The 25209-nt window shown below is 44.0% G+C and overlaps 1 protein-coding gene across 1 annotated transcript in view; it reads left to right on the forward strand.

Moving 5' to 3' along the window:
• Positions 1 to 1235: 1235 nt before the first annotated feature.
• The window catches only part of Galm (galactose mutarotase), a 54807-nt gene continuing 30833 nt past the window's right edge, over positions 1236 to 25209 (forward strand). The window contains exons 1-4 of the mRNA XM_034514532.2: positions 1236 to 1678; positions 10213 to 10367; positions 16609 to 16815; positions 20623 to 20704. Coding sequence (XP_034370423.1) covers positions 1489 to 1678; positions 10213 to 10367; positions 16609 to 16815; positions 20623 to 20704 — 634 coding nt within the window. The 5' untranslated portion in view covers positions 1236 to 1488. The remainder of the gene's footprint in view (positions 1679 to 10212; positions 10368 to 16608; positions 16816 to 20622; positions 20705 to 25209) is intronic.

Raw genomic sequence — 25209 nt, forward strand, 5'->3', positions numbered from 1 at the left:
TCTTTGGCACCCAGCATGAATGTATTGCACATACATACTTTCAGGCAAAACACTCAACACATAAAATAAATCTAAAAAAATGAAGATTTCTGTGGGTCTCGAGAGATGGCTTAGCGGTTAAGAGCTCTGACTGCTCTTCCAGAGATCCTGAGTTCAATTCCCAGCAACCACATGGTGGCTCACAACCATCTGTAATGGGATCTGATGCCCTCTTCTGGTGTGTCTGAAGAGAGCAACGGTGTAGTCACATACATAAAATAAATAAATCTAAAAGAAAAAAAAAGAAAGAAAGAAAGAAAGAAAGAAAGAAAGAAAAGAAAAAAGATTTCTAACTATCACCTTGAGCTCCCAGAGTCAGAAGTTGCAACAAATTATAAAACATACTAAAGCAAGATAATTAAGGACCTCAGAGTCTTCTCCATACTGTACACACTTAAACTTGCAAAGGATACAAGAAAGAAACAGTACCTGGCACTTACCTGGTACCTAGCCTGAAATAAATACATGCTCCTTTAATTTCTTTTTTTCTAATACATGCATTTATGAAATGAGCACCATTAATCCCTTCTTCTCTTCTGCTTTTTCATTAATCCCCTTTTAAAGGAGCTTTTTACTTCAGGAGCAAAGGGGGAGACATCTACACAAGTTTGAGGTTCTCTGATTACACTTAGGGCGTAACCTCCTATGTCTGGTTTCCCTAAGCTGCGGACTGACGGTCTCTAACCACACTAGGGCTTCATCCTTTGAGAACAAAACAAAAACAAAAACAAAACGGATAGTCAATCAGCGCAAGAGTCTGCGATGACGTTCTCCCCATTTCTAAACTACCGCTGTACCACGTAATACCCTGATCTTAACCAGAATTCCCAATTCGTATTGTCCCAATATTAATAACCAGCATTAATGACCAATCAGCTCTGCTCAGTGCATCTTGTGGATGTGTGCGGAGAAATAGGAATAAAAAAGCGGGCCTCCAAGCCTGCCCACCGGAGGCGTTTCCTCAGAGCCCATTAGCGAAAAAGAGAAAACCTTTTGAGCAAGGAGGAAAGGAGAGAGACTGTTTTTGTTTGTTTGTTTGTTTTGTTTTTTGTTTTTTGGGTTTTTTTTTTTTTGAACCCTAAAGTATCCTTTGCGCGTGCGACTGCGCAAAATAAAGTTGATTCGTTTTAAACTACATGCCCCAAGATGCAATTGCAATTTTCTTAAAGACTACCATTCCCGACATGCACTGCAGTGGGGGTTAAGCGAAGGAAAAGACCTGCAAACTGGAAAGTTAGCTTCTCAGTTACCTTGGGTAAAGGAAAGTTTTAAAAATGTCTCGGAGCATTTTCCCCGACCCCAGGAGTGGTCAACTGTTTAAATCCAGGCAATAAAGGGGAGGGGTTAAGCTGAATCCCTCCCCTTCTCCCGGGAACTTTTATCATTCCAAACGTGATCCAGGTTAGAGTTTGAACAGCTAAGAGAAACTGCACTTTCCGAACTTTCCCAATGGTTTCGGTGACCAGAACCGTGTTTGGAGAGCTGCCCTCGGGAGGAGGGACAGTGGAGAAGTTCCAGCTTCGGTCAGACCAGCTGAGTGTGGACATCATCTCCTGGGGCTGCACGATCACAGCTCTGCAGGTCAAAGACAGGCAGGGGAAAGCCTCAGACGTGGTGCTTGGCTTTGCGGAGTTGGAAGGTGGGTCGCGTCCTGCCCTGGGCTGCCAAACGGCCTGCCAAAAAGGCCCGCACACACTCCTGATCCTGTGTACACTGGGTTCTTCCAGTCACTCGGGACCTGGCTGAGGTCCCCAAGCTTGGGGCAGTCTAACTTGGAAGCGCGTGAACCGGCCATTTAGCAGGATTGTATGGTTGGGGGAAAAAAAATGGATCTAATCCAAATAGCTGTAGGACTTGGCCTCCCTTAGACAGTCGGACTTTGTCATTGTTCACGAGGAAGTCAGCTGAGAGAGACCAACTCCTTGGAGTGAGCTTAGAACTGTAGGGCACAGGGCGTATTCCTCTCTTGTGGTTTTCTGAGGAAGGAAAATCAAAGACGGAAGGGCTATCTCCCCTTCTCTTGTCGATTTTTCTTTGAGGCCTCCTTGAGCAGAAATGCCTCAGAATTAGGCCTGGTGTAAACTTATCAGACTGCTTGGCTGTTGTGGTCAGTGTAGGGTACAGTGTCTTCATCTGCTTAGAATGTGTTCCCAAATGAAAGGGGTAGAAATAAGGCCTCCTAAGACGTGGACATAGCCACCAGGCTCAGCTGGGCAATTCGGAGCATATCTTTTTGTTTTTGTTCGTTTTGTTTTTGTTTTTGTGGGGCCTCATGTAGCCCAAGCTGGCCTGTAATTCAGTATGTAGCCAAGGCTGGCCTAGACCTCCCGATCATCTTGCTTCCTCTTCTTAAGTGTTGGTATTACTGGCAAAAGCCAGATGTTTTATCTTGATCCACGCATGGGTTTTTATCTTAATTTGTGCATTTATAACTCTGTTAATACAGTGGATTCAATCAACCAGATAGACAAGGGTCACTTTCAACTTGCAGTTTAACTGGGGAGACAGATTTTGTTGTACCCAACAGTTACATAATTAAATCATTGGATTGCAGTTTGATTTTCCACAGGAAAAAATTTTATATCTTGACATTCCTTAGCATTGCATGTAACTAGACAGAACACAAAATCTGAATAAAATGGGCAAATGGAAACAGAATGAATCCACTCTGCTCAGGGATGGGTATAAACAAATTTTGTGCCACAAAAGGTTTGAGGTTTTCCTTGTGGTTCCTCTTTCTACCTGGTTGGTTCTTCATATGTTTAACTTGGTTCTCCATTTGGGGTTAACATGAAAGCGCTGTTTTATTTACTTATTTTTTATTTGCCCTTAGGCAATAAATGTGTTTTCCCCCATTTTGTCAAAATGCATTATAAGAGAGTATTGCTGACTTTCCTGTTCTCCTCCTGGCTGGCTGTCTGTCTTTATGTCTTTGTTGTTCTGGAGCCTCCACGCCCCTGAGGATTATTTTTCCCCCAGCAGAATTTCTTTGGTAACTTAATTGAGAAGGCTGTTATAAGAGACAGGCTGGTGGGAAGGTGTGGAGACTTGGAGAAGGTGAAGTTTGGTTCCTCCTTCTGTATTCAGACAGGTGATGGAGGAAGTTTTAGAAACTGCAGAGTCACTCCTTGCCGCTAGGCGAGTAGCCCTTTTGTGTGCTGAAATAAAATCTCCAAGAGATTATTACAGTGGAGTGGAGGGAGAATCTGATCTGACGCCTAGGACTCCAGAGCCAGAAAGAGAATTAGAGGTGGCAGTTGGGTACCTGCTCTTATCATCTGTCTCTGCCTCCTCCCTCATCAGCATGCAGAGGGGCACTACCCATCACCCTACTGAGACATACCAGGCCACTTTCAGTTCAAAGGTAAGAGTTCAGGGGACCTGAACTAAGATGTCAAGATGTCTTTGAAATCATTATGAAATATGAGCTGAGGTGACACCCCACCCAGGTGGCACCAGTTTCTTTACAGGCACAGGGAACCTATTCATTGTAGCCTGGGGTGCCTATTGGAGGCGTGGTGAAAGGATTTTCCTCACCTATTCACAAAGGCATTAGTTCTCCTTTATTAGAGACCCAGCAGTTCTCTTGTTGAGCTCCCTGGTGCTTGAGAAGGAGCTATGCAGTGGCTCTCAGCCTGTGAGTCCGGATCCCACTGTGGGTCCCATATCAGATAACCTATATGTCAGATGTTTACATTACGATTCAGTATAGTAGCAAACTTACAGTTATGAAGTAGCAACAAAATAATTTTGTGTTTGAGGGTTTACCACAACGTGGGGGGTTATGTTAAAGGGCCCAGTCTCAGGAAGGTTGAGAATTGCCACCTTATAGCATTTTTCCATTAAGATGCATTACAGCGTCACCATCAAAGCTTTTAAAATCTTCTTGGTGCTGTATGAAGACAGACATTTTCATTCCCATGCTGTAATTTGAATACTGAAGTATTTTAAAAGGAGAGAAAGCTATTTTCAAAAGAGAAGTTGAAAGGAAAACACCTGCAGAATATTAAGCAATGCTTTCTGAGACGTTAGCTGTCTTCAAGATTATGGCAGAGGAAACCCAGTTCCCCTTGTAAAGTTCAGTTCCAGGTTTTCACAGACCCTTTGAGTTGTCAAAGGTAAGGGTTGGCACTTGTCACAACAGGAAGTATAGTGTCTCAACTATGAAAGTATAAAATGGTTCTCTGCTAATACCTTGGTGGATTTTACTATATTAAAACCCATTTTAGATGCCAGGCTTAAAGGCACACACCTTTAATCCCAGCATTTAGGAGGCAGGGGCAGTCACATCTCTGTGAGTTCGAGGCCAGTCTAGTGTACAAAGTGAGTTCCAGGGACAGCTACAGCTGTTACATGGAGAAACCCTGTCTCAAAAAACCAAAAATAAATAAAAACAAAAGCCAAACCATTTTAGTGTGAGACTGGTGGTACCTGATCTATTTTAGCCAAGTTCTAGGACAGCCAGGACTACGTAGTAAGACACTGGTAATAGAACTATGAAAATAGCTCATCTGGTAAAAGTGCTTGCTACCAAGCCTGACAATCCAATTTGATTCCAGGACTCACATGGTGGAAGGAAGAACAGACTCCTGCAAGTTGTCCTCAGACCTCCATGTGTGCACATGTAGCACCTGCACGCACACACACACACAGATAAATAAGTAAACAAATAATTGTGATTTAATTTCTTAAGTTTGAATGTGTACATTTACATAAACAATCTGAAGTGAAAGAACTTACCTTCTCTCATAAACGCTTTGAGGTATGAGGAAGTGCTAATCATTGAAAATTCTGTGAAACATGCCCCTTTTGTAACTGCCAGTCTCCCAGATAGATTTTTTTTATGTAAACTACTTGGATGGCAGCCATGACCAGAGGTCAGAATGGTTTGACTTCTTTCTGGGAAAATGAGATCTTTCTTCTGTAGAATTCTAAAGGGGAAATTATATATGATCATTTAGTTATAACCTGGAAAAAATTAGTGATGTCTCCTGTGGGTTTTTCCTACCCTTTCTTAATATCATCTGTGTGACCCAACAACAGTCATTATGGCTTCTTTCAAAACCTTTCATAAGAGTACTTGCTTATAAGCCACAGGTATAAAAACAACCTACCCATACATACAATCAGCAAGACTCCTTCCCCTTCATTTCTCCCCAGTTACCACCAAATACCCAGCTATTACTGCCATGATTACTGCCAGGAGAGCCATTATGGAAAGAATAAAGACAAACAAACAAACAAACCCTTGCCACTTTGAAGTCTGGGGATGTAGTTCAATGGTAGAGCACGTGACTGGCCATAAACAAACATCGCTGAGGTGCGGGCGCTGGGAATGTAGTTGCTAGTGTACTTGCGTGACATGCATGTAACCTTAAAGACTTGAATTCCATCCCTGGTGCATAAAGCCAGACATAAAGGTGTTTGCCTGCGCTTGGGAGTGGGAAGTAGGAGGGTCAGCGGTTCAAAGTCCTCTTCATCAAGGTCAGCCATGGATACCTGAAACCCTGTCTCAAAACAAAGCAGAAAAAAAAAATTTAGGTTTTGAACAGGGAGCGGAGACAAAAGAGTTCTGGTTAAAGCCTGAAGATTGATACTGCAAATACCCAAGGGTGCCCGTGCTGCCCGTGCTGCCTGTGCTGGAATGAGGAGAACTCCTAGTTTAAACGCCTCGTTTAGTGTGTGAGTTATTTAACGTCTCCAGACCTGTAGTGTATGTCTCTGCCTGTGTGACCCTGTGGACTAAGTCTCTAACTAGAGAATTGTTGCTTGTTTTCATCACTTCTCCTTTTTTTTTTTTTTTTTTTTTTTAATGGTTTTTCGAGACAGGGCTTCTCTGTGTAGCCCTGGCTGTCCTGGAACTCACTCTGTAGACCAGGCTGGCCTCGAACTCAGAAATCTGCCTGCCTCTGCCTCCCAAGTGTTGGGATTAAAGGCGTGCGCCACCACCGCCCGGCTATCTCTTCTCCTTCTTTTGCCCCCAAACAGTTTCTTTCACTGTGCTAACAAATTTTTATCTATTTCAGTGTGCTTATCCTGCTAATGTGTCATGGAGATAGTATCTGGTATAATTAACGTGATTGTCAATTAGAGTCGTTTTCTTACAGCCCAGGGACTGTGGTTCAGTGAGTGGAGCTTCTGAGGGAAAGGAGGGAGTGATTTTCCTTCAGACTTTAGGGCTCTCTGGCAAGGACCTAAGCTGCCTGATGTGGGTGGCACGGGAGTAGAACGGCTATACCACTGTTAAGCACTTATTAATTTCTGCTGGCTCAAGAACCTGAACAGTGTTAGCTTCTACTTTTTCAATTCAACAGTTCAGTAGTTAGCATTCATAGCTTGATGTAGGAACTTTGACCTTTTGGGTGATAAACAATATTTTCTGCAATTCAAAACCTGTCCATCATGCCGGCTTCAGGTCTGAGCTTGTCACTTTTCACAGTCCTGGTTTAATGGGAAGGCTTCAGACCACTTGGAATAGTCAGTGTGTTTCTTCTGGGAAAGGTTTTTCAGGGACCATTGGAGATAGTTTACTCAGTCCTTTTCAGTTCTTTCTGTTTAATCTTTAGAAACTATTCATCTAATCTTAAAGGGCTGCTAAATGCTTTTCTTTTCCAGGGGGCAAGCGACTGCTGCCAGACAAGGTCCCTAATGAAGAGATTCTTGCAAACCCGTGAGCTCCTAGGAGCCTTGCAGTCTCACATGCATGGGGCTCTCTCCATCACCTGACACAGCTGGGGAGAGTGGGAGCACTATGTGCATTTGTTAGGTATTTCAAGGCATCTCTGAAAAATAGAGAGAGCCAAACAGTTTTCCAACAACAACAAAAAAATGTTTGTTTGGTTTTGTTGTTGGTTTTTTTTTTTTTTTTTTTTTTTTTTTGAGACAGGGCAGCATTTTTTTTTTTTTTCTTTATGTTTTTGAGCTTAACTGGGGCTCAGAAAATGATGCTCCAAAGTGAAGTCCTTAGCTGTAGCTTCTGGCCATCCCCTAGCCTCCTGTCACCTCCCTCACTGTCCTCCACCAATGCAATGCCATAGAAAACCAGGCTTCTTCCTCTCTAGGGTCCAAGAAACCAGAAACTGCTTTTCAGAAAGTTAGCCACAGTATATAGAAAACAATTCTTTCTCCTATCCTTCTGACTATGTTGGCTAAAAGGAAATTCTCTAACCTTCCTTGACTAACTATAAATCATAAGACCCCTTAGTGAGAACCTCAGACCTAGGAGAAGAGAAGGTTGTCCTTCCCAAAGGGGCCAGCAAGAATCTGACAGGCCCTGGTGGGTCTCCTCTTCAGTCCCTCACTATTTTATTAAGCCCACTTATCAAACCATATTTTTCTATAGCTTCTTTTATACCTTCTATCAGACATGAACACAAAAATGGCTAGCCCATCATGGGCCTTTCAGTCCTAAATCTAAGTCACTTTTGTCACAGAGTATGACCAAATGCGTTTGGTGTGTTAGTCTCCACTAACTCACCTGTCTTTTGTTATAGGGGTCGGCTGTGACCCTTTTTGAGAGTGCAGAAGAAATCACAAATGTACAAACGGCCAAAACGCACAGGAAGCAAAACCAACAAGAGGTTGTTTGGCTCTTTGAATCCCTTTCTGGTTAAATCTAAGGGATTTTTGAAGCCACAGCTTCTGAAATGGAGGCAGAATGGAGCAGGCAAAGAGATTGCCTCCCATCCACGGTGGTGGCAAGGCCACTTCACCTGAATGACCTGCGCCTTCCAAATGTAGTCTTACCCCAGTACCTGTAGATTTCACCAGCCATGTACTGAAAACGTTCGGGAGTGATATTATTTCCAGTGCGGTATGTCTATAATCCCATCTCTTGGGAGCCCAGTGCAGGAAGAGTACCATAAGCCTGGGTTACAGCATGAAGCCCTGCTTGAGAAAGAAACAAGAAAAGGAATGGCTCAGCAGCTGGGAGCACCTGCTTGTCTTTCAGAGGACCTAAGTTCAGTGTCCAGAGGCCATTTTGGGTGGCTCACAAGTGCTCCTGACTAGCTCCAGGCAGTTCTAAGGTCCTCTCTGGCCTCCTCTCTCTCTCTCTCTCACACACACACACACAAATAAAATGTAAATACAACAATAATAAAACAAGAAAAGAAAGAATATTTGGGGGGAGGGGATTGTATTTGTACTAAAGCTGTTCAGACTTTTTCTATTCATTGTCTATGTAACAATTTATATAGTTTGCATATATCAGTATCCCTGGGATACTAAGGGAAGACTGGTAGGTGATGTTATTCTTAAGAGCACTGACTCAGAGTAGGGCATGGTGACCCATACTAATCCACCATTTGGGAAGTAGAAAAAGGTTTACAAGGCCTGGCTAGGCTTTTCTGTAAAATGAGGATAATAAGAGTATCTCCCTTGGTGAAATGTTCCCAGTGTAAGCTGAGTGAAAGACAGAGCCCTCAGAAAGCATCTTGGACCTAGAAATTGTTCAGTAACTGTTAGCAGTGATTTTCAGGGGTGAAATGCAGAAGCTTCATGGATTAGCAAGGAGCTTACAGAGCAACAGTTAATGTTTGGCTTGTGCCCAACCAGGTGAACAGTGGGACCCTGTGATCTGTAACTGGCCTAATTAGTTCAGGGTTTGTACCTTGAGAATCTCCTACAACTGTGGGGAAAGAGTTTACACGCTTGAATCCATTCTCTGTGGTGGTAGTTGTACAGTACCTTGGGGAAAGAAAATGAAATTCTTTTGGGGGGAGCTCGAGACAGTCCTGACTGTCCTGGGCAGGACTCCCTCTCTGACCAGGTTGCCCTTGAACTCAGATATCCACCCACCTCTGCCTCCTAAGTACTGAGATTAAAGGCTTGGGCCATCATTGCCCATCAAGACTGGAATTCTTAATGTAAACAACAACAAAAACCTGTCTGCAAAAGATCCTTAATATTTTCTGTTGTAAGAACATAAAGAGGCGGGGGTGCTACACTACGCTTATGCTGGCAGTCATGATTGCAGCGGTGCAGCTTTCCTGTCATAGCACCTGCTCCAAAGCCCAGGCTCTGTGCTCATCCGAGGAATGCGGTGGATGGCTGTGTTAGGGATGGGCAGATTTTTAGACTTTAGATAAATGAAAAGTTGCAAATGAATGTGGATGGCATCTCTCTCTCTCTCTCTCTCTCTCTCTATATATATATATATATATATATATACCATATATACCATATATATACCATATATATAGATATATATGTATATATATGGTATAGTTCGGTTGGTAGAATGTTTGCTTAACATGAAAGTTCAGAACTGAACTAGGGTCCTCTGGAGGATAGTACGAATTCTTAAGCAGACCCTAATTGTATGGTTAATTAGAATTGTATTAATTAATTAGAACCCTAATTGTATGGTTCTAAAGAATAAAAAGTCAGTTCTCTTTTAAAACTGCATAGAAGGTGTTTGAGGAATGGCTCAGCAGTTAAGAGCATGTGCTGTTCTTGCAGAGGGCCCAGGTTCAATTCCCAATACTTATATAGCAGCTCAAAACTGTATATAAGTCTAGTCCCAGGGAATATGATGCTTTCTTCAGGCCTCTGGGGCACCAGGCATACATATGCTGAGTGGACGGGCATACATATGCTGAGTGGACGGACATGCATGCAAAATATATATATATATATATATATATATATATATATATATATATATATGCTTTAAAACAAAAACTGGGCATAGTGGTTGGTGCACACCTTCAATCCCAGCACTCCTGTGCATATGTGGAGGTCAAAGGACAGATAGTTTGAGTCAGTTCTCTCCTTCTAAATTGTGGGGGTCTGGAGATTAACTTGGGTGGCCAGACTTGCATCTCTGGGCAGCAAGAACCTTTACCATCCTACTGGCCCTAAAAGGAAGAAATCCTGTGTAACAGTGCCATCTTAAACTAGGCATGGTAGTAGCGGTAATGCCTGTCATGTCCCTAACAGGAACACTAAGAGACTGAGGTAGGAAGATCTCAAATTTGAGGCTTAGCTGGCCTACATAGCCAAAAAGTCTCAAAACAAGCAAACAAAGTCAAATTCGTTTGAGCTAGGACTCTGCTCTGTAGTACTCGTACATCCTTGGAGTTTCCCTCGAATGCAGGAGGCAGCAGCATGAGCATCCCTTAATGTTGGAGGTTTTTAATCTAATCTAATCTGTCTGGTCTGTTTGTGCAGGTTACCTCCAGAAGCAGCCCTACTTCGGAGCAGTGGTTGGGAGGGTCGCCAACCGAATTGCCAAAGGAAGGTTCGCAGTTGATGGGAAGGAGTACCACCTGCCCATTAACAGAGAGCCCAACAGTCTCCATGGCGGATTCACGGGGTTTGATAAGGTGAGTTGGGCATGACAAGAGCGCCTCTCGGCACACTCGAAAGTCCCCTCAAGCCAGTATTTGCCAGACCCTAGAGCACTGTGTGGTGGAGGGATCCAGGGAAGAGGTTTGTTCCAGACTTTGACAGCCTTGGACTCAGGAAGCCAGGCATGGCTTTCATAGTGTCAGTATCAAGGAGCTCAGGGAGCTGGGTTGTAGATTAATGATCATTCCTGAGACTTACGGCACAGGCACTCACATCCATGTTCTCTAGTCAGTAAAACATACTAAAACCACGTGTGATCACCAGATGAGAAAGCTCACGGCCCCCTCCCCAAAAGCTAGACATCTCTTAGTGGGATAGCTGGGCTTGCCTACCTGGCCCCAAGCCCTCATTCCTACCTCCACTGTAAGTATTCTTGTCCTCCAAGGCCACCACAAGTGTACCCAATCCTCCTAGTACCTGTCCTCAGTCCCCTCCCCCATGCATAGTGTGTACAACACCTATCGTGTTCCCTCCCACCGAATTGCTTTGTTCTCCAAAGTTAGCTCAGGTTTTTTCCAGGTTCCCATTTCTAGACAAACACTCCCATTACCTAAGCAAATCTCTGGGAAACAAGGTCAGGAAAGTAAGTGGATCAGGCATATCCTCTGGGATGGGCAGATCCCTGCCTCCTGCTTCCCAGTCCTGCTGTGCCTCAGCTCTTCTGCTCTGACCAGTCTCATTCTGAGCTGTGAAGGAGAAAACTTCAGAGGTATTTGGGCTTGGGTTACTTCCTAGACTCTAGCCAGAGAAGATGAGAATTTGGGCGGGAGCTGAAAGCCACTGCAAGCTACACTTCTTCTCTGCTTCTGGCCACTACCTCTTCTGTTGAAGGAAGTTGGATGCTGTTTCCTGACTCCTGTTACCAGCTTCCTGTCTAGGCCCTAGAACCAGATCACACTGTTGGGAAGAGCAGAAGGGAGAGGGGGATGGGAACTCTGCTAGCACTAGGGTTGAGGATCTCTAGAGTATTCCAGGCCCGTGAGCAAACCTCAGCCCGGGGAAGTTGGACCCAGCCTTAGTTGGGACAGGAATCTTCAGAGGAGCCTAAAAACAGCAACTTGGTGTAGCTTGTTCCTCTTTCTGTCCCACTGTATTTGTCTGTGGTAGTCACTAGCACATATTTCCTAACAAACACAGACAAAAAGGTCTGTCTCCATACATCATCTTTTCGTGACAGGATCTCATACCTCTTGTATCCCATGCTGGCCTTGACGTGGCTAAGTGGCTGAGAAGGATCTTGAGTTTATTATCATCAGTTCTCAAGCTCCCCATCGCTGGAATTGTTACTTTGTTTTTCTTTCCCCCTTTCCCTTTTTCCTTCTAGCTCTGGCCTTGCTCACTCTGGCCCAAAGGTTTTATTTTTATTTATTATACAGGTGGTTGTGAGCCACCATGTGGTTGCTGGGATTTGAACTCAGGATCTCTGGAAGAGCAGTCAGTTTTCTTAACTGCTGAGCCATCTCTCCAGCCCTTTGGTGTTTGTTTGTTTGTTTGCTTTTGTTTTTTTAAAGATTTTTTAAATTATTCATTTGTGTGTTTGTGTGTATGTTTGTGTGTGTGTTGTGTGTGTGTTGAGTGTATGTGAGTACACGTGTGGGTGGGTGCCTAAGAGAGGCCAGAGGAGGTGTTAGGTCCCTGGAGCCATAGTTACAGACAGTTGTGGGCTGCAAGATATGGGTTCTAGAAACTAACTTCAGCTCCTGTGCAAGAGCCCCCAGCACTCTTAGCTGCTGAGCCATCTCTCTAGTCCGGGAATCACCAGTTTTATGTGGTGGTGGGGACTGACCCTAGAGCTTCCTGTATAGTCACTCGGCCGGCTGAGGCACACCTCCTAAAACCCTGCCTCAGTACCTTTTATATTGGTACAGCTGAGTACACACAGCTGGTGATTTGTTAAAACAAAGGTCTGAATTAGCCCACATTTCTAGAGGCCGGAATTCAAGGGCAGAATGCCAGCCTCTGGCTTTGTTCCAGATGTACCCTTTGCTTTATCCTAAGGTGGAGAAGGCATCTTAGAATCATTGTGGCAGCTCAGGTCTTTCTTCCTCTTATTACAAAACCACCCTGGGGGTGGGGGCTGCGCTAACTATCGCAATCTCATCTACTCCTAGCTACCTGCCAGGTCCTCTACCTCAAATACCCATACTATGAATTTGAGAATCAAGTTTCCAACAGATGAAAGTTTTGAGCAGCACATTCCAGTCTTAGCAATGCCCTTTAGCTGTGTGAGTTCCTCCTGCACAGCAGCAAGGCTAAGAGGCTTGGGCTCCTGGGGCTCCCCAGATGGCCCCTTATATAACAGAGGAACACAGATGTGAACAGTGTGCTGTAGGAGTGAGTGTGAAAAATGGGGTTGGTGGAATTTGAACTCTTGAAGAGCAGGTAGCGTCCGTCCATCTGTGGTCGTTGGAGAGATGGCTGTGAAGGGGAAGACTTGGCTCCTACGGAGCCACTGGTGTTGGGGCAGGAAGTTTGCTGCAGTAGTGGTAACATTGTGCTAACAATGTATCAGAGCAGCAGCATTGAACGTGATATGTCACTCTGATTGCAACAATAAATGAATAATTTAGTTTGGAGATAATGTGCTTTTTCTATTTATATCAACACTTTTTAAAAAAAGATGAAAATGGAGTCCTGACAGGACTCAAAATAGTACAAAAAAGACTAAAGATATGAAACTTCTGGAAAATTGGAAACTCTGGGTCAAGAAACTCATTCTGTGAATAGGAATTGCACTTAGCTAAGGATAATAAAAAATCTTTCCACTGTGTCCCTTCCTTAAAGGTCAAAACTCTAGGTGGAAGGCAATGACATTTTACTTCAAACATTTAACTGTTAAAATTTTCCATTTGGTAATTTTTTTTTTTTTTTTTTTTTTTTGGTTTTTCGAGACAGGGTTTCTCTGTGTAGCCCTGGCTGTCCTGGAACTCACTCTGTAGACCAGGCTGGCCTTGAACTCAGAAATCCGCCTGCCTCTGCCTTTCAAGTGCTGGGATTAAAGGCATGCACCACCACTGCCCGGCTTGCTTGCTTGCTTGCTTTCTTTCTTTCTTTCTTTCTTTCTTTCTTTTTTTTTCTTCTGCTTTTAAGTCTTTTGATTTTTTTTCTTAAGATTACACATATAACAGGCTTCCTTAATTTTTTTAAAAAATTTTACTTATTAGTGTTGTATCTGTATCTTTGTGTGTGTTCATGTGTATGATTGTTTACCATTTCTGGGCGTTTATTAGGGTATCATCCATCTAATCTCAGTGAATTTGTTCTCAAATTCGGTAGCTTTCTCTGTGGAACTCAGAGGCCTTCATCCCTGCTGGGCTTCTCTTCCCAACAAATGCACTTTGAGTAAGAGCAGACCCTGCTGGGAGTTGAGTACACCATTCCTGGCCTCAAGGGCTGTTCCTCTGGTCTAATGATACAGTTTAGCTTCAACTATTCTTTTAAAAACAGAAATCTGGCCAGTTGAAGTGCATGCCAGGAGGAAAGAGGGAGAGGCAGTAAAGAGGTTCCAAGTTCTAGGCCATTATAAATTTAACCTATATATAACCTACATCTTTAAAAAAGGGATCTTGCCGGGCAGTGGTAGCGCACGCCTTTAATCCCAACACTTGGGAGGCAGAGGCAGGCGGATTTCTGAGTTCGAGGCCAGCCTGGTCTACAGAGTAAGTTCCAGGACAGCCAGGGCTACACAGAGAAACCCTGTCTCGAAAAACCAAAAAAAAAAAAAAGGGGGGGGGATCTTTAGGTTGCTGAGATGGTTCAGGGGTTAAGAGGACTTGTTGTAGCAGGCAGGTAGACAGAGGCAGTCAGCTCTCTGTGAGTTTGAGGGAAAGCCTGGTCTACAGGGACAGTTCCAGGATAGCCAGAGCTAAAAAGAGAAACCCTGTCTTAAAGAAAGAAAGAAAGAAAGAAAGAAAGAAAGAAAGAAAGAAAGAAAGAAAGAAAGAAAGAAAGGTAGGTACTTGCTGTTTCACGTCCCATCCCCTGCATTACATAAGGTGGCTCATGGTTTCCTTTAACTCTGGCTCCAGGAAATCTGACTCCCTCTTCTTATCTCTACAGGCATGTGTGTAAATCCCACCCAGATACACATACTTTTTTTTTTTAAATTAAAATAAAATATTTTAAAATGTAAATTTAAACAAACATGTTTGCTGGAAATAGGATGTGGAGCAGGGTGGGCAGCTAGACTTGCCTGTGAGCCCCCGCTCTGGCACACATAACGTGCCTGATTTTTAACAAGTTCTAGCTTCGCCTCTCTGTAAACCATGAAGTATTCTAGGCTTCTCTTCTTTCCTACAACGTGGGAGGTAGAAGCAGACAACCTGACATTGAACTCAATACTGAGCTAACAAAAATAGTAGGAGCTGTGAGAAATGACCGGTGCTCAACTGTTGACCTACACGGGGTCGGACCAGATACTTAAGGTGACTTACGTAAAATAGATAAACAACCTAGGAACATTCAAAATTGAAGTTCTTCCATTTTCATTCAGCCCTTTATCAGTTATTCTTAACACTATAGAAGACTTTCTTCCCAACTCATTCTGATATTTGTAGGACAAGGAAGCAGACAACAGGGTCTGGCTCAAATCCATGGTTGCTGTCCAGGTGACCTGAGGTGGAAGTTTGTCCATTTGAGGAATTTCTTTTTCTTTTTTCTTTTTTGACTGAGGCAAGGTCTCTTTGTGTGTATCCCTGGGTGCCCTGGAACTGTATAGACCAAGCTGGCCTCGAACTGTGTCTATGTTTTCCTTTGTTTCCTTGTTCGCCTGCCTCTGCCTCCCACTGCCTCCCACGTGCTGGGATTGAAGTCATGTGCCAACACAGCCCAGCTTCTTTTTCTTTTGTTAAAATGACACTTGTAACAACAGACTCCCCCTTTATATCTGAGCTTCAGTTCTCTGGTCATTTGATAATGGTGCCTCCTGAAAGTCTACTCTTAGACAAAAAGACAGCCCCTGTGAAGCTGCCCCCCCGGGTGTGGCTAATGGGCACTCAGTAAATGTTGCATTTCCCTTTACTAGATGCACGAGCTTAGGACTCCAGGGCAAAGCTGAGAGACTCTACTGTGAACCCAGGATTCCCATTTCTATTTGCAAAAGTTCTTCTGGAAAACTTCACAATTCTTTCTACAGTTCTTAGAGTCATGTTTGAAAAAAAAAAAAAAAGACCCCTTGAGGATAAGTTTTTCAGTACTTCTATTTCAGGAAAAGGTTGGTAGCTGAAGCCACATACTGAGCTAGGGACACCTTGGTCCCTAAATCAGAACTCCTGACTTGTGGCTTGGAATTCTTCCAAATGGAATAAATGTGCTGTTGGCTTTAACCCCTGCCTGGTGAGCACGACCAACCTCAGAGTACAATAAATATTTGCAGAGGGACTGCAGTATAGCTCTGTAGGAGAGGACCTGCCTAGCACGTGCAAGGCCCTGAATTCCAACACCAAAATAATAATAGTAAGAATTAAATGTCTATGTATAGTACTCAATAGAAAGGGGTTGATTACATTTTTGTTTTTGAAAACAGTATCTCATGTAGCCCAGGCTGGTCTTGAACTCCAGAACTGCTGAGTGTGGCCTTGGCCTTCCATGCATTGAGGTTGTTATCCATTACCATGTCAGGATTTATGTGGTTCTAGAAACTGAACACAGAGTTTTCTGCATGCCGGGCAAGCATCCTAGCTACGGAGCTACATTCTTGGCCCCAAGGTTATCTTTAAATATTACAAGTAGGTTTTGATGTCTTATATTTGTCAGACTGAAACGCTAAGGTTAAAATACACATCAAAGCCAGGCAGTATTGGTTCACGCCTTTCATCCCAGCACTCCTTTCAAGGCCAGCCTGGTCTACAGAGTGAGTTCCAGGACAGCCAGGGCTTCAGAGAGAAACCCTGTCTTAAAAAACAGAAAGGAAGATAAAAAAAAAAAAAAAAAAAAAAAAAAAGCCAAAGGAAAAACAAAACAAAACAAAAAAACCATAGACACATAAATATAAAGTTAGGAAAAGAAAATATAGGAAATGCAAGTGGATAAAGAGGAAAGTGCTTTCTCTCAAAAGTCTTCTCGTCATGTGTAAAACAGTTTTAGATGAGTTAAGCTCCAGGTTATTATTCAGAAGCCTTTATTTCTTCATAACCAGGCCCCTGCTCTTTAAACATTGAAATGTGGCATTTCAATGGGGACTGCAGTGACTGAGAATGTCCTAACATTTCTTCCTAGGTCCTCTGGACCCCTCAGGTGTTGCCCAATGGTGTCCAGTTCTCTCGAGTCAGTCCAGATGGTGAGGAAGGCTACCCTGGAGAGTTGAAAGTATGGGTGACGTATAGCCTGGATGGTGGAGAGCTTGTAATCAACTACAGAGCACAGGCCAGCCAGACCACTCCAGTTAATCTGACCAACCATTCTTATTTCAACCTAGCAGGCCAGGTAAGTGAACTTACTTCTTCTCTCCTGCTGTAACCAGAGTGCTGGTTACAGAGATTTCCTTCCTACAGAGATGACGAAGGGTGTGGCTGGAAAGACCAGCCCATCTTGGAGATGAACTTATGCTCGTGGTGATCAAAAGGGCCCAGCAGAGTATCTGGCTTTAAATAAATGCTCAGTAAAATGAAAGTCATAGAGGATGAGGGAGTGAAATGTCATCCCGCCAAGGGAAGCAGCTATATCTCCCTGCGATGCTGACGAGTGACGAGTGTTTTCACGAATTCCCTTTCATCTTGTTGACATTTGCTCTCCTTGCTCTTCTGCTCTCTCTGGAATTACTTCCATCTAGGTGCCTTCCATCCTTAAACGTGAGAAATGAGCTTGTTTGCCTCAGCCCCTCTAAAAAATGCCTCAGGTAGTGTGTGTGCTCCAACTGTGTGGTCCTGCAGCCTCTTCCAGGACTTCTGGTGGTCAGTCTTGTCCTGTGTGGTAGGTACAGTGGACAGGGAACTGGGCATGCATTTAGAACCCCTGGGCTTTTAGATTATGAGACATGATCTCAGTTTAATGATAGGAGCTAACTTTGTTGGCAGCACTTTTTGAAGTTGCTGGTGAAAACATTGAAACCATCCTAGGTGCAGGACCCTGAGCAATATCTGAGCGTTTTGTAGAACCACTGATAATCCCTTCCTTCAGTAGCAACCCCCTGCAAAGCCTTCTAATTGTTTAGCCTGTTTAAAAAAAACTGTCCCATGGTTCAATAAGATGTGGAGCTCAACTGCAGATTCTATCTCTATGACTTCCTCCTCATCTCAAGAAATCAGCTTATCTGATTACTTCAACCACATTGCACAATCTCCTACAAGCTGGTGGCCTAGGCCAGCTGGCGATCACTTCCATTTTCACCCTTTATTGGGTTTTGCTGCTAGTTTGCTGGTGGTAGTTTCTGGAAGTAGCAGGTAATTGGTTCTTTTGGCATCTCCAAAGTTCAGAATAACAAAGATGACTCTTTTTCATCTTTGATTTTCATCAACCAGTTCTTGGTTGGATTTTTGTTTGTTAGGGTTTTTTTGTTTGTTTGTTTGTTTGTTTGTTTTTGTTTTCCAGGAGGGTCTCATTTCATAGCCTGGGCTGGTCTGGGACTTCCTGCCTCGGGTTCTCAAATGCTGGGATTACAGGTGTGAGCTGCTCTGCCCATCTTCTAAATTTAATACATAGAATTTTTTTTTAATTTATTATTTCTGTTTTCAATGTTGGGGTCCTCAGGTGGGGGTGGGGAATCATGTCTCTCAAAGAATGGAAAAGGTATGAAGTCTACAAGGTAGTCTTTGCTTTTCTGTCCACGCCTGTGCCTACTGCAAAACTCGGGGAACATGTTGTCTATTGAGACTTTAGCTAAAGAGCCATGAAAACACACCAGGGAGGTCTTGAGATGGAAAGCAAGCAGCTTTCCATGGCTCTGGTGTGACTAGATAGATGTGCCGTCAAGGGCCCATTTTCTTCCATTTATCTATTTTCCTTCTGTCTTGGTTACTTGTTATTATTGTGAAAAAATGCCATGACCAAGGCAACTTATAGAAGAAAGAGTCTGTTGAGGGAGATAGTTTCAGAAGGTGAGCCTGTGACCATCATGATTGCAGTCATGACGCTGATTGACCAGCATGAAGAAGAGAGAGAGAACTAACTGGGAATGGTTATGGCTTTGGAAACCTCAAAGCCCACCTCCAGTACTAACACCTCCTCCAATAAGGCCACGCCTCCTAATCCTTCCCAAATAGTTCTACCAACTTGGAACCGAGAGCATTCAAGTATATGTGTCTATGTGGGCCATTCTCATTTACAGCACCACCTCTTCCTTGGTGGTTGGACTTTTTGTCTTCAGACTTGTTCCCTTGTGGTCACAGAATGGCTGCTGTAGCTCCAGGAGTCTCATCTTCACATACACATCTCCACAGATACACAGAAACAGGACTTCTTCCCTTGTATATCTGTACTATCCCTTTTCTAATAACTAATAGGACATTTTTTAGGAGCATCCCCAGAGGCTTTGCTTCCCTTTTATCAGCCAAAAACATGACCCATGTTCTACCTAACCCAACTGCCTGCAAGGAGATTATTATAGAACAGTTGCCTTCAGAGGCTGGGGAGGGCTCTTCCCTGGATATGTGAACTAGCCTACATTAGTCAGCAAGTCTGGATTCTCCCAGGAGAAAGGGAGATGATGAAGAGGAGTTACTCTTGGGTAGAAATCTGTTGTCTGTTACCTCCTGCAAGAGTCATTAGGAGCTGAATTAGGCAGGAGTCATGCTGATACACCAAAAGGCCTTTAAGGCCCCTGCTGGTCATAATGGACTGGGCATGCAAACTGTATATTTACAACAAGCAACAATCAAGGGAAATTAAAAAAAAAAAACAAAAAAAAAAAAACCAACAACACTGAATTTGGAGCTCAGTCTCAAGATCTGTGTGGGAGCCAGTGTTTCGTGACAAGTTTTCATCAGCCTGGGAAGGAAGTGAATCTGACGGTAATCTTCCACCAGCGTAGACCACTGCATTTTCCAGACCAGAAGACAGAAAATATGCTTCCTTCTCTTCAATGAAGAAATGTCTGGGCTGTTCAGAGAACAGGTTCCCTCCCGATACACATTGCCTCTCCTTGCCCTTCTTAGTATCTCAGACACATCCATCTATTTGCTGTGTGGTTTTCTTTCTGCCTTAGTGCTTAAAAAAAAATTTTTTTTTTGAAAGAATAAAAGACAGAATAAAAAAAAGACTGTTTTTTAGCAGTCGCAGAAATTTCTCAGCAGCTTCGTTCCTGTTGTGAAAGCAGTGGGCATAGGTGTGTGCTCGTCTACAGGAGAGTTGTGTAAAGTCAGCTGGTGCCACAGCCTGCAACACAGAGGACCAAGCCGCTGGGAACTTGTGCACATTCAAGACCATTGTGCCATGTAGATAGAAGCCAAAACTGTGTTCTGATTATAAATTATAAATATTTATCTCTTATGAAGGAGTGGCAGCTGGGAAGCATGTTCCTGGAAAAGTAAAGACCTGAACTCAGGCTGGCCAGGGAGTCTAGAGAGTTGTATGCTAAGTCACTGTTTTCGTGTTGAAAATTGTATTTAGTGTACATATAGATACACACATGCTTGCCGTGGATCACGTATGGAGGTCTGAGGACAACTTATGGGAGTCGTCAGTTCTCTCCTTCTACCCCGTGAGTCCTCGGGATGGCAACAAGTTCCTTTACCCTCTGAGCCACCTCGATCACCCTACAATTACACTTGACAGTTTCTTCCAAATTTGTCAATAGCTATATAGAGGTTCTGTTTACCTACCTTTAAGTGACTTTATCAATCATAGCCATTGGTCAGCTGTCAATGCTTGAAGACATTTTTGCAGAAGATAGAAAGTGAATATGTAAAATAAAACCCAGTAACTGGGTGTGGTACACATTTTTTTGTTTGTTTGTTTTTGTTTTTTGAGACAGGGTTTCTCTGTGTAGCCCTGGCTGTCCTGGAACTCACTCTGTAGACCAGGCTGGCCTTGAACTCAGAAATCCACCTGCCTCTGCCTCCCAAGTGCTGGGATTAAAGGTGTGCGCCACCACTGCCCGGCGTGGTACACATTTTTAATCCCAGTACTCAGAAGGCAGGGTCAGGTGGATCTCTGTGGGTTTGAGGCTAGCCTGGTCTACATAGTGAGTTCCAAAACATCAGGACTACTTAGAGAGACCCTTTCTCAACCTTCACCCCCCCACCCCCCCAAAAAAAGGCACAACAGTATATCTTCTTTTTCTCTTTTCCTACCCAGGGCTCCCCAGATATCTATGACCATGAAGTCACCATTGCAGCGGATGCATATTTGCCTGTGGATGAGACTCTGATTCCAACAGGTCAGTGGATTTATACTATTATGGTGTGTAGAACCATGGTTCTCAGCCTCAGAAAGGTTGGCACTGTGTGAACCATTTCCGTGTTCATCTTTACTAGGTGAAGTCCTAGTAAAAGTGGTAGTTTAGTTTCCTAACATGCTAATGTCAGTCTTCTCGGTTCTGATATTTGTATCACGTTTATACAAGAAGTTAACGGTAAGGGGAACTGATGAAAGGCATAACACAGATACATTAGTTTTTACCCACATTGCTGTAAATCTGAAATTCTTTCAAAAATTCAAAGTGAAAAAAATCGTATGAGAAATGGCTTTACTTTTACCAGACAGTGGGTCTTACACTAGGAAAGCTGTGTGTGTGTGTGTGTGTGTCTGTGTGTGTGTGTGTGTGTGTGTGTGTGTACTCTTTACACAGTGGGTTTGTGTTTACTCTTGCAAATTTAAAGTATATGGGCCTACATACTGAACAGCATTAACAGCAGGAATTAGTTAGGGGGTGGGAATTTCATAAATACAGTGGCTGTAAAATTAACTGGAGGCTGTACATGGGGCACACACATCTGATCTCAGAACTCAGAAAGTAGAGGCAGGGAGATCTCTGTGTTACAGGCCAGCCGGGCTTCGTAGTGAGGCTCCTTGTCTCACTCAACACAAACAAACCCAAAACCTAATTGCAGAAAGATGCTTGCAGAACTTCCATGTTGCCTTGTGAATTCTACCTATTTCACTTTCTGATCTCTGAAAAACATAACTTTTCATTTTCCTTCTCTCCCCTGCCCCACTATACTGGTCGAAGCCTGAACATGGTTTCTCTGGCACTCTGAGCATTCTGTCTCTGAAGCCCCCACCCCACCTGCCATACAGCTGTGTGTCAACCAGCATTATGAAAAGTGTGGGTTTTTTTTTTTTTTTTTCTTTCTTTTTGGTTTTTCGAGACAGGGTTTCTCTGTGTAGCCCTGGCTGTCCTGGAACTCACTCTGTAGACCAGGCTAGCCTCGAACTCAGAAATCCACCTGCCTCTGCCTCCCAAGTGCTGGGATTAAAGGCATGCGCCACTGCCCGGTGTTTTTTTTTTTTTTTTTTCTTATCCTAGTCTTTCTTTTTAAAAATGATTTATTTAGTCATTCTTATTCTATGTATATCTGTGTTTTGCCTGTATGTATGTCTGTCTTGAGGTGTCAGATTCCCCTGGAGCTACAGTTACAAACAGTTGTGACCTGCCATGTGGGGTGCTGGGATTTAAACCTGCATTCTCTGGGAGAGCAGCCAGTGCTCTTAACCACTGAGCCACCTCTCCAGCCTGCTCATCCTCTTCTTCCTGGCAACTGCCAAGACTTACAGCTTGCCTACCCTATTGGTTTTTTTTTTTCCTCAAATTTGAATAAAACAGTCTCTAAGTTTAAAAAATAATAGCCAGGCAGTGGTGGCTAGTGGAGCACACCTTTAATCCCAGCACTCAGGAGGCAGAGGCTTCTGTGAGGTTGGGGCCAGCCTGGTCTACAGAGCAAGTTCCAGGACAGCCAAAGCTACACAGAGAAATCCTGTCTCAAAACCAGTATAAATAAATAAATGTAAAAAATCTTAAATGGAATAATTTTAGAGAAGTTGAAATAAATGAACTAAAATTTTTGGCTTCTCAGCTTTGAATATTATCCTGGTTGCTAAGCTGGGTTTAAAGGCTTTTCTGTTTATCCCACTAATGTGTCGTCTCCTGATATTTATGTGACTCAATAGATGGGCAGGAATAAGCTGGCCCATCTTGTCCTAGATGCAGAATTATTGCTTTACAGCATCAGAGCAGTGGCTTCTGTTTGTGACTGATAAGGGAAAAGGTGAACTAAGTAGCTTATAATTGTTTCATATGGAACAGATGTATTTATCTGAGCACACTCGCGATTCGTCTTATGCATCCTGTTGGGTTTTAATCTAGTGAAAAATCACACAAGTGCACATCTGGCGTTTGAAATGTGTCACAATTGGGAGGGGCGGAGCACAGTGGAGCCTAGCTTGGAGTGTAATGGAATACGCAAACGTCTCCTCTGCCTCGATTCTGCACCGCAAATGCCACAGGGCTGAGATTCTGCACCTTGTATTAATATTGAAAACCTGTTGAGTGGGAGCTAAGAGTTCTGGCTTCTGGGAGCAGGAGACTGCCCTAGTCTTCACTTTGTTCTGTTTATCTCTTTGAGTAACCTTGACTGGCCTGGAACTGTGTAGGAACTGCCTTGGCTTCCTGAATGGGGGTTGTGGGCATACACCACCACACCCAGCTTGCTTTCTTCTTAACCAGGCAAAGGCCTTCTGGGTGTGAGCAGTGCTTTAACATTTAACCCTACAGATTCCCATTTCCTCTTTTGCAAATAGGCAGAAAATAGGCCCTTTAAGATGTGCTTGTCTCGCTGGGCAGTTATGGCGCGTGCCTTTAATCCCAGCGCTTAGGAGGCAGAGGCAGGCGGATTTCTGAGTTTGAGGCCAGCCTGGTCTACAGAGTGAGTTCCAGGACAGCCAGGACTACACAGAGAAACCCTGTCTCAAAAAACAAACAAACAAACAAACAAAAAACAAACAACAACAAAAAAAAGACTGTTGTTCACTCCTCCTGTCTGAGTTTTTGTTGTTGTTTTGGTTTGTTTGGTTTTGGTTTCTGAGGCAGGATTTTTCTGTGTATCCTGGCTGTCGTGGACCTACTCTGTAAACCAGACTTCTTGTCTGAATTTGATTCCCACTTCCACATTACACAGTTCACAACTGCCTGTAACTCCAGCTCAGGGAATCTATCAGCATCCTCTGTGTTAGTATTCTGTCTAAACTCCACCTCCACAGTTACCTGGCAACATCCAGGTATGCTCCTCCCCACAGTCACCTGGCAACCGCCAGATAGGCCTGGTCCACTCTAAAAGGGGCTGCTTGACCCCTCCTCTCTCTCTCTTAATCTCTTTCTCTCTTACTCTCTTGCCTCTCTGTCCCCTCCCCCCCTTCCTCTCTCTCCACGTGGTCATGGCCGGCCTCTACTTCTCTACTCCTCTGCTTCTCTGCTTCTCTCTCTCTCTCTCTCTCTCTCTCTCTCTCTCTCTCTCTCTCTCTCTCTCTCTATCTGCTTCTACTACCCTCCTGGCTCCCCTCCCCATGCCCTCAATAAACTCTATTCTATACTATACCGGTGTGTGACTGGTCCCTCAGGGGGAAGAGATGCCCCAGCATGGGCCGCTGAGACATCCCCTTTCCCATACCTCTCCACACACCCACAGAACATACTCTCTTTATCTCTTTATCTTTTTATAAACACTTCAGTCTGGCCTTCTTGAAGGTAGCTGCATGTGTGCATACACGTGTATGAATGCACACATGCACAAGTAAATGATAGAAGCAAATCTCTTTTTTAAAAAACAAACTAAGAATGTGTATGTTAAAGCAGTTGTCCCTGCCATGAGGCTCCATTCCAGGGCCCTGTATGGATACCACAATTTCCATCTGCTTAAGTCCCTTATATAAAATGGCATAGTGTTTGCAAATACCCTACCTACATCCTCCTTTACAACTTGTTTGGTTTAAGATAGAACATCACAATGTAGTCCAGGCTGGGATAGAACTTTCTATGTAGCCCACAGTGGCCTTGAATTTGAAATCCTCCTGTACCAGCATCCTGGTGCTGGGACTGCAGGTATGTATCACCATGCTCAGCCCCCCTTCTACTTATTCACATTATCTCTAGACTACTTAGCATACACCTAGCATATGCTGTGTCCTAGGATCGTGGTCTTGTGTCTGCTCTGCCTCAGGGCACGGCTGCTTGACGTAGAACTCAGGGAGTTTGACTGCGCTTATCCCATGGTGCCGGTGCCACAGGGGTATTGGGGAGTAGGAAAGTGACCAGGCCCCAACCCCGGGGGTGGGAAGGTGCGGGCTTGGTGGCGGTTGTAGCTGGAAGTGCAGAGAAGTCTTCTATGGGAGATGGCTTCTTCATGGCTCCCCTTAGCAGACCTTGATGAAAAGAGACAGTCTGTGGTTCTAGACAGTTGATTGTCATGGCGGGAAGTGGATTCATAAAATCATACCCCCCCCCCTTCTCAGGGTGGACCTGAGATTAAATAGTTTTTGCTGGGAGGAATGTCTGGGAAGGGAAGCTTATTGGCTAAACCCTGTGGGCCTCTAGGTACCTCATTGGGCCTATGTGACTGTGGTCCTGTGGTCCTGTCTTTTTTCCTATTGTCTTGGTCTGAGATGTTAGGATGCCTCATTTATGTGTGGAAGGGCTTGGGGCATTGCCCCATGTGATTGATGGCCACAAATCTCTCTATGGGGGCTGTGGCTAAGTGACAGGGGCCTGATGCTGTGAGCAGGTGAAGCTCCTACTGTCCCTTCAGGGCCTCTGGGGCTTCTAGACTTTAGCTTGACCTTATCAGGCTCCCTCTCACTGTCCACCAGCCTGCACTGTGTGAATAGCTATTGTATTGAGCTGTTCAGGAATAATTGAAGGAGAAATCTGTATATGCCCAGTACAAATCTAAT

The sequence above is a fragment of the Arvicanthis niloticus genome, chromosome 11 (genome assembly GCF_011762505.2).
Source record: "Arvicanthis niloticus isolate mArvNil1 chromosome 11, mArvNil1.pat.X, whole genome shotgun sequence".
In the NCBI taxonomy this organism is placed as follows: domain Eukaryota; kingdom Metazoa; phylum Chordata; class Mammalia; order Rodentia; family Muridae; genus Arvicanthis; species Arvicanthis niloticus.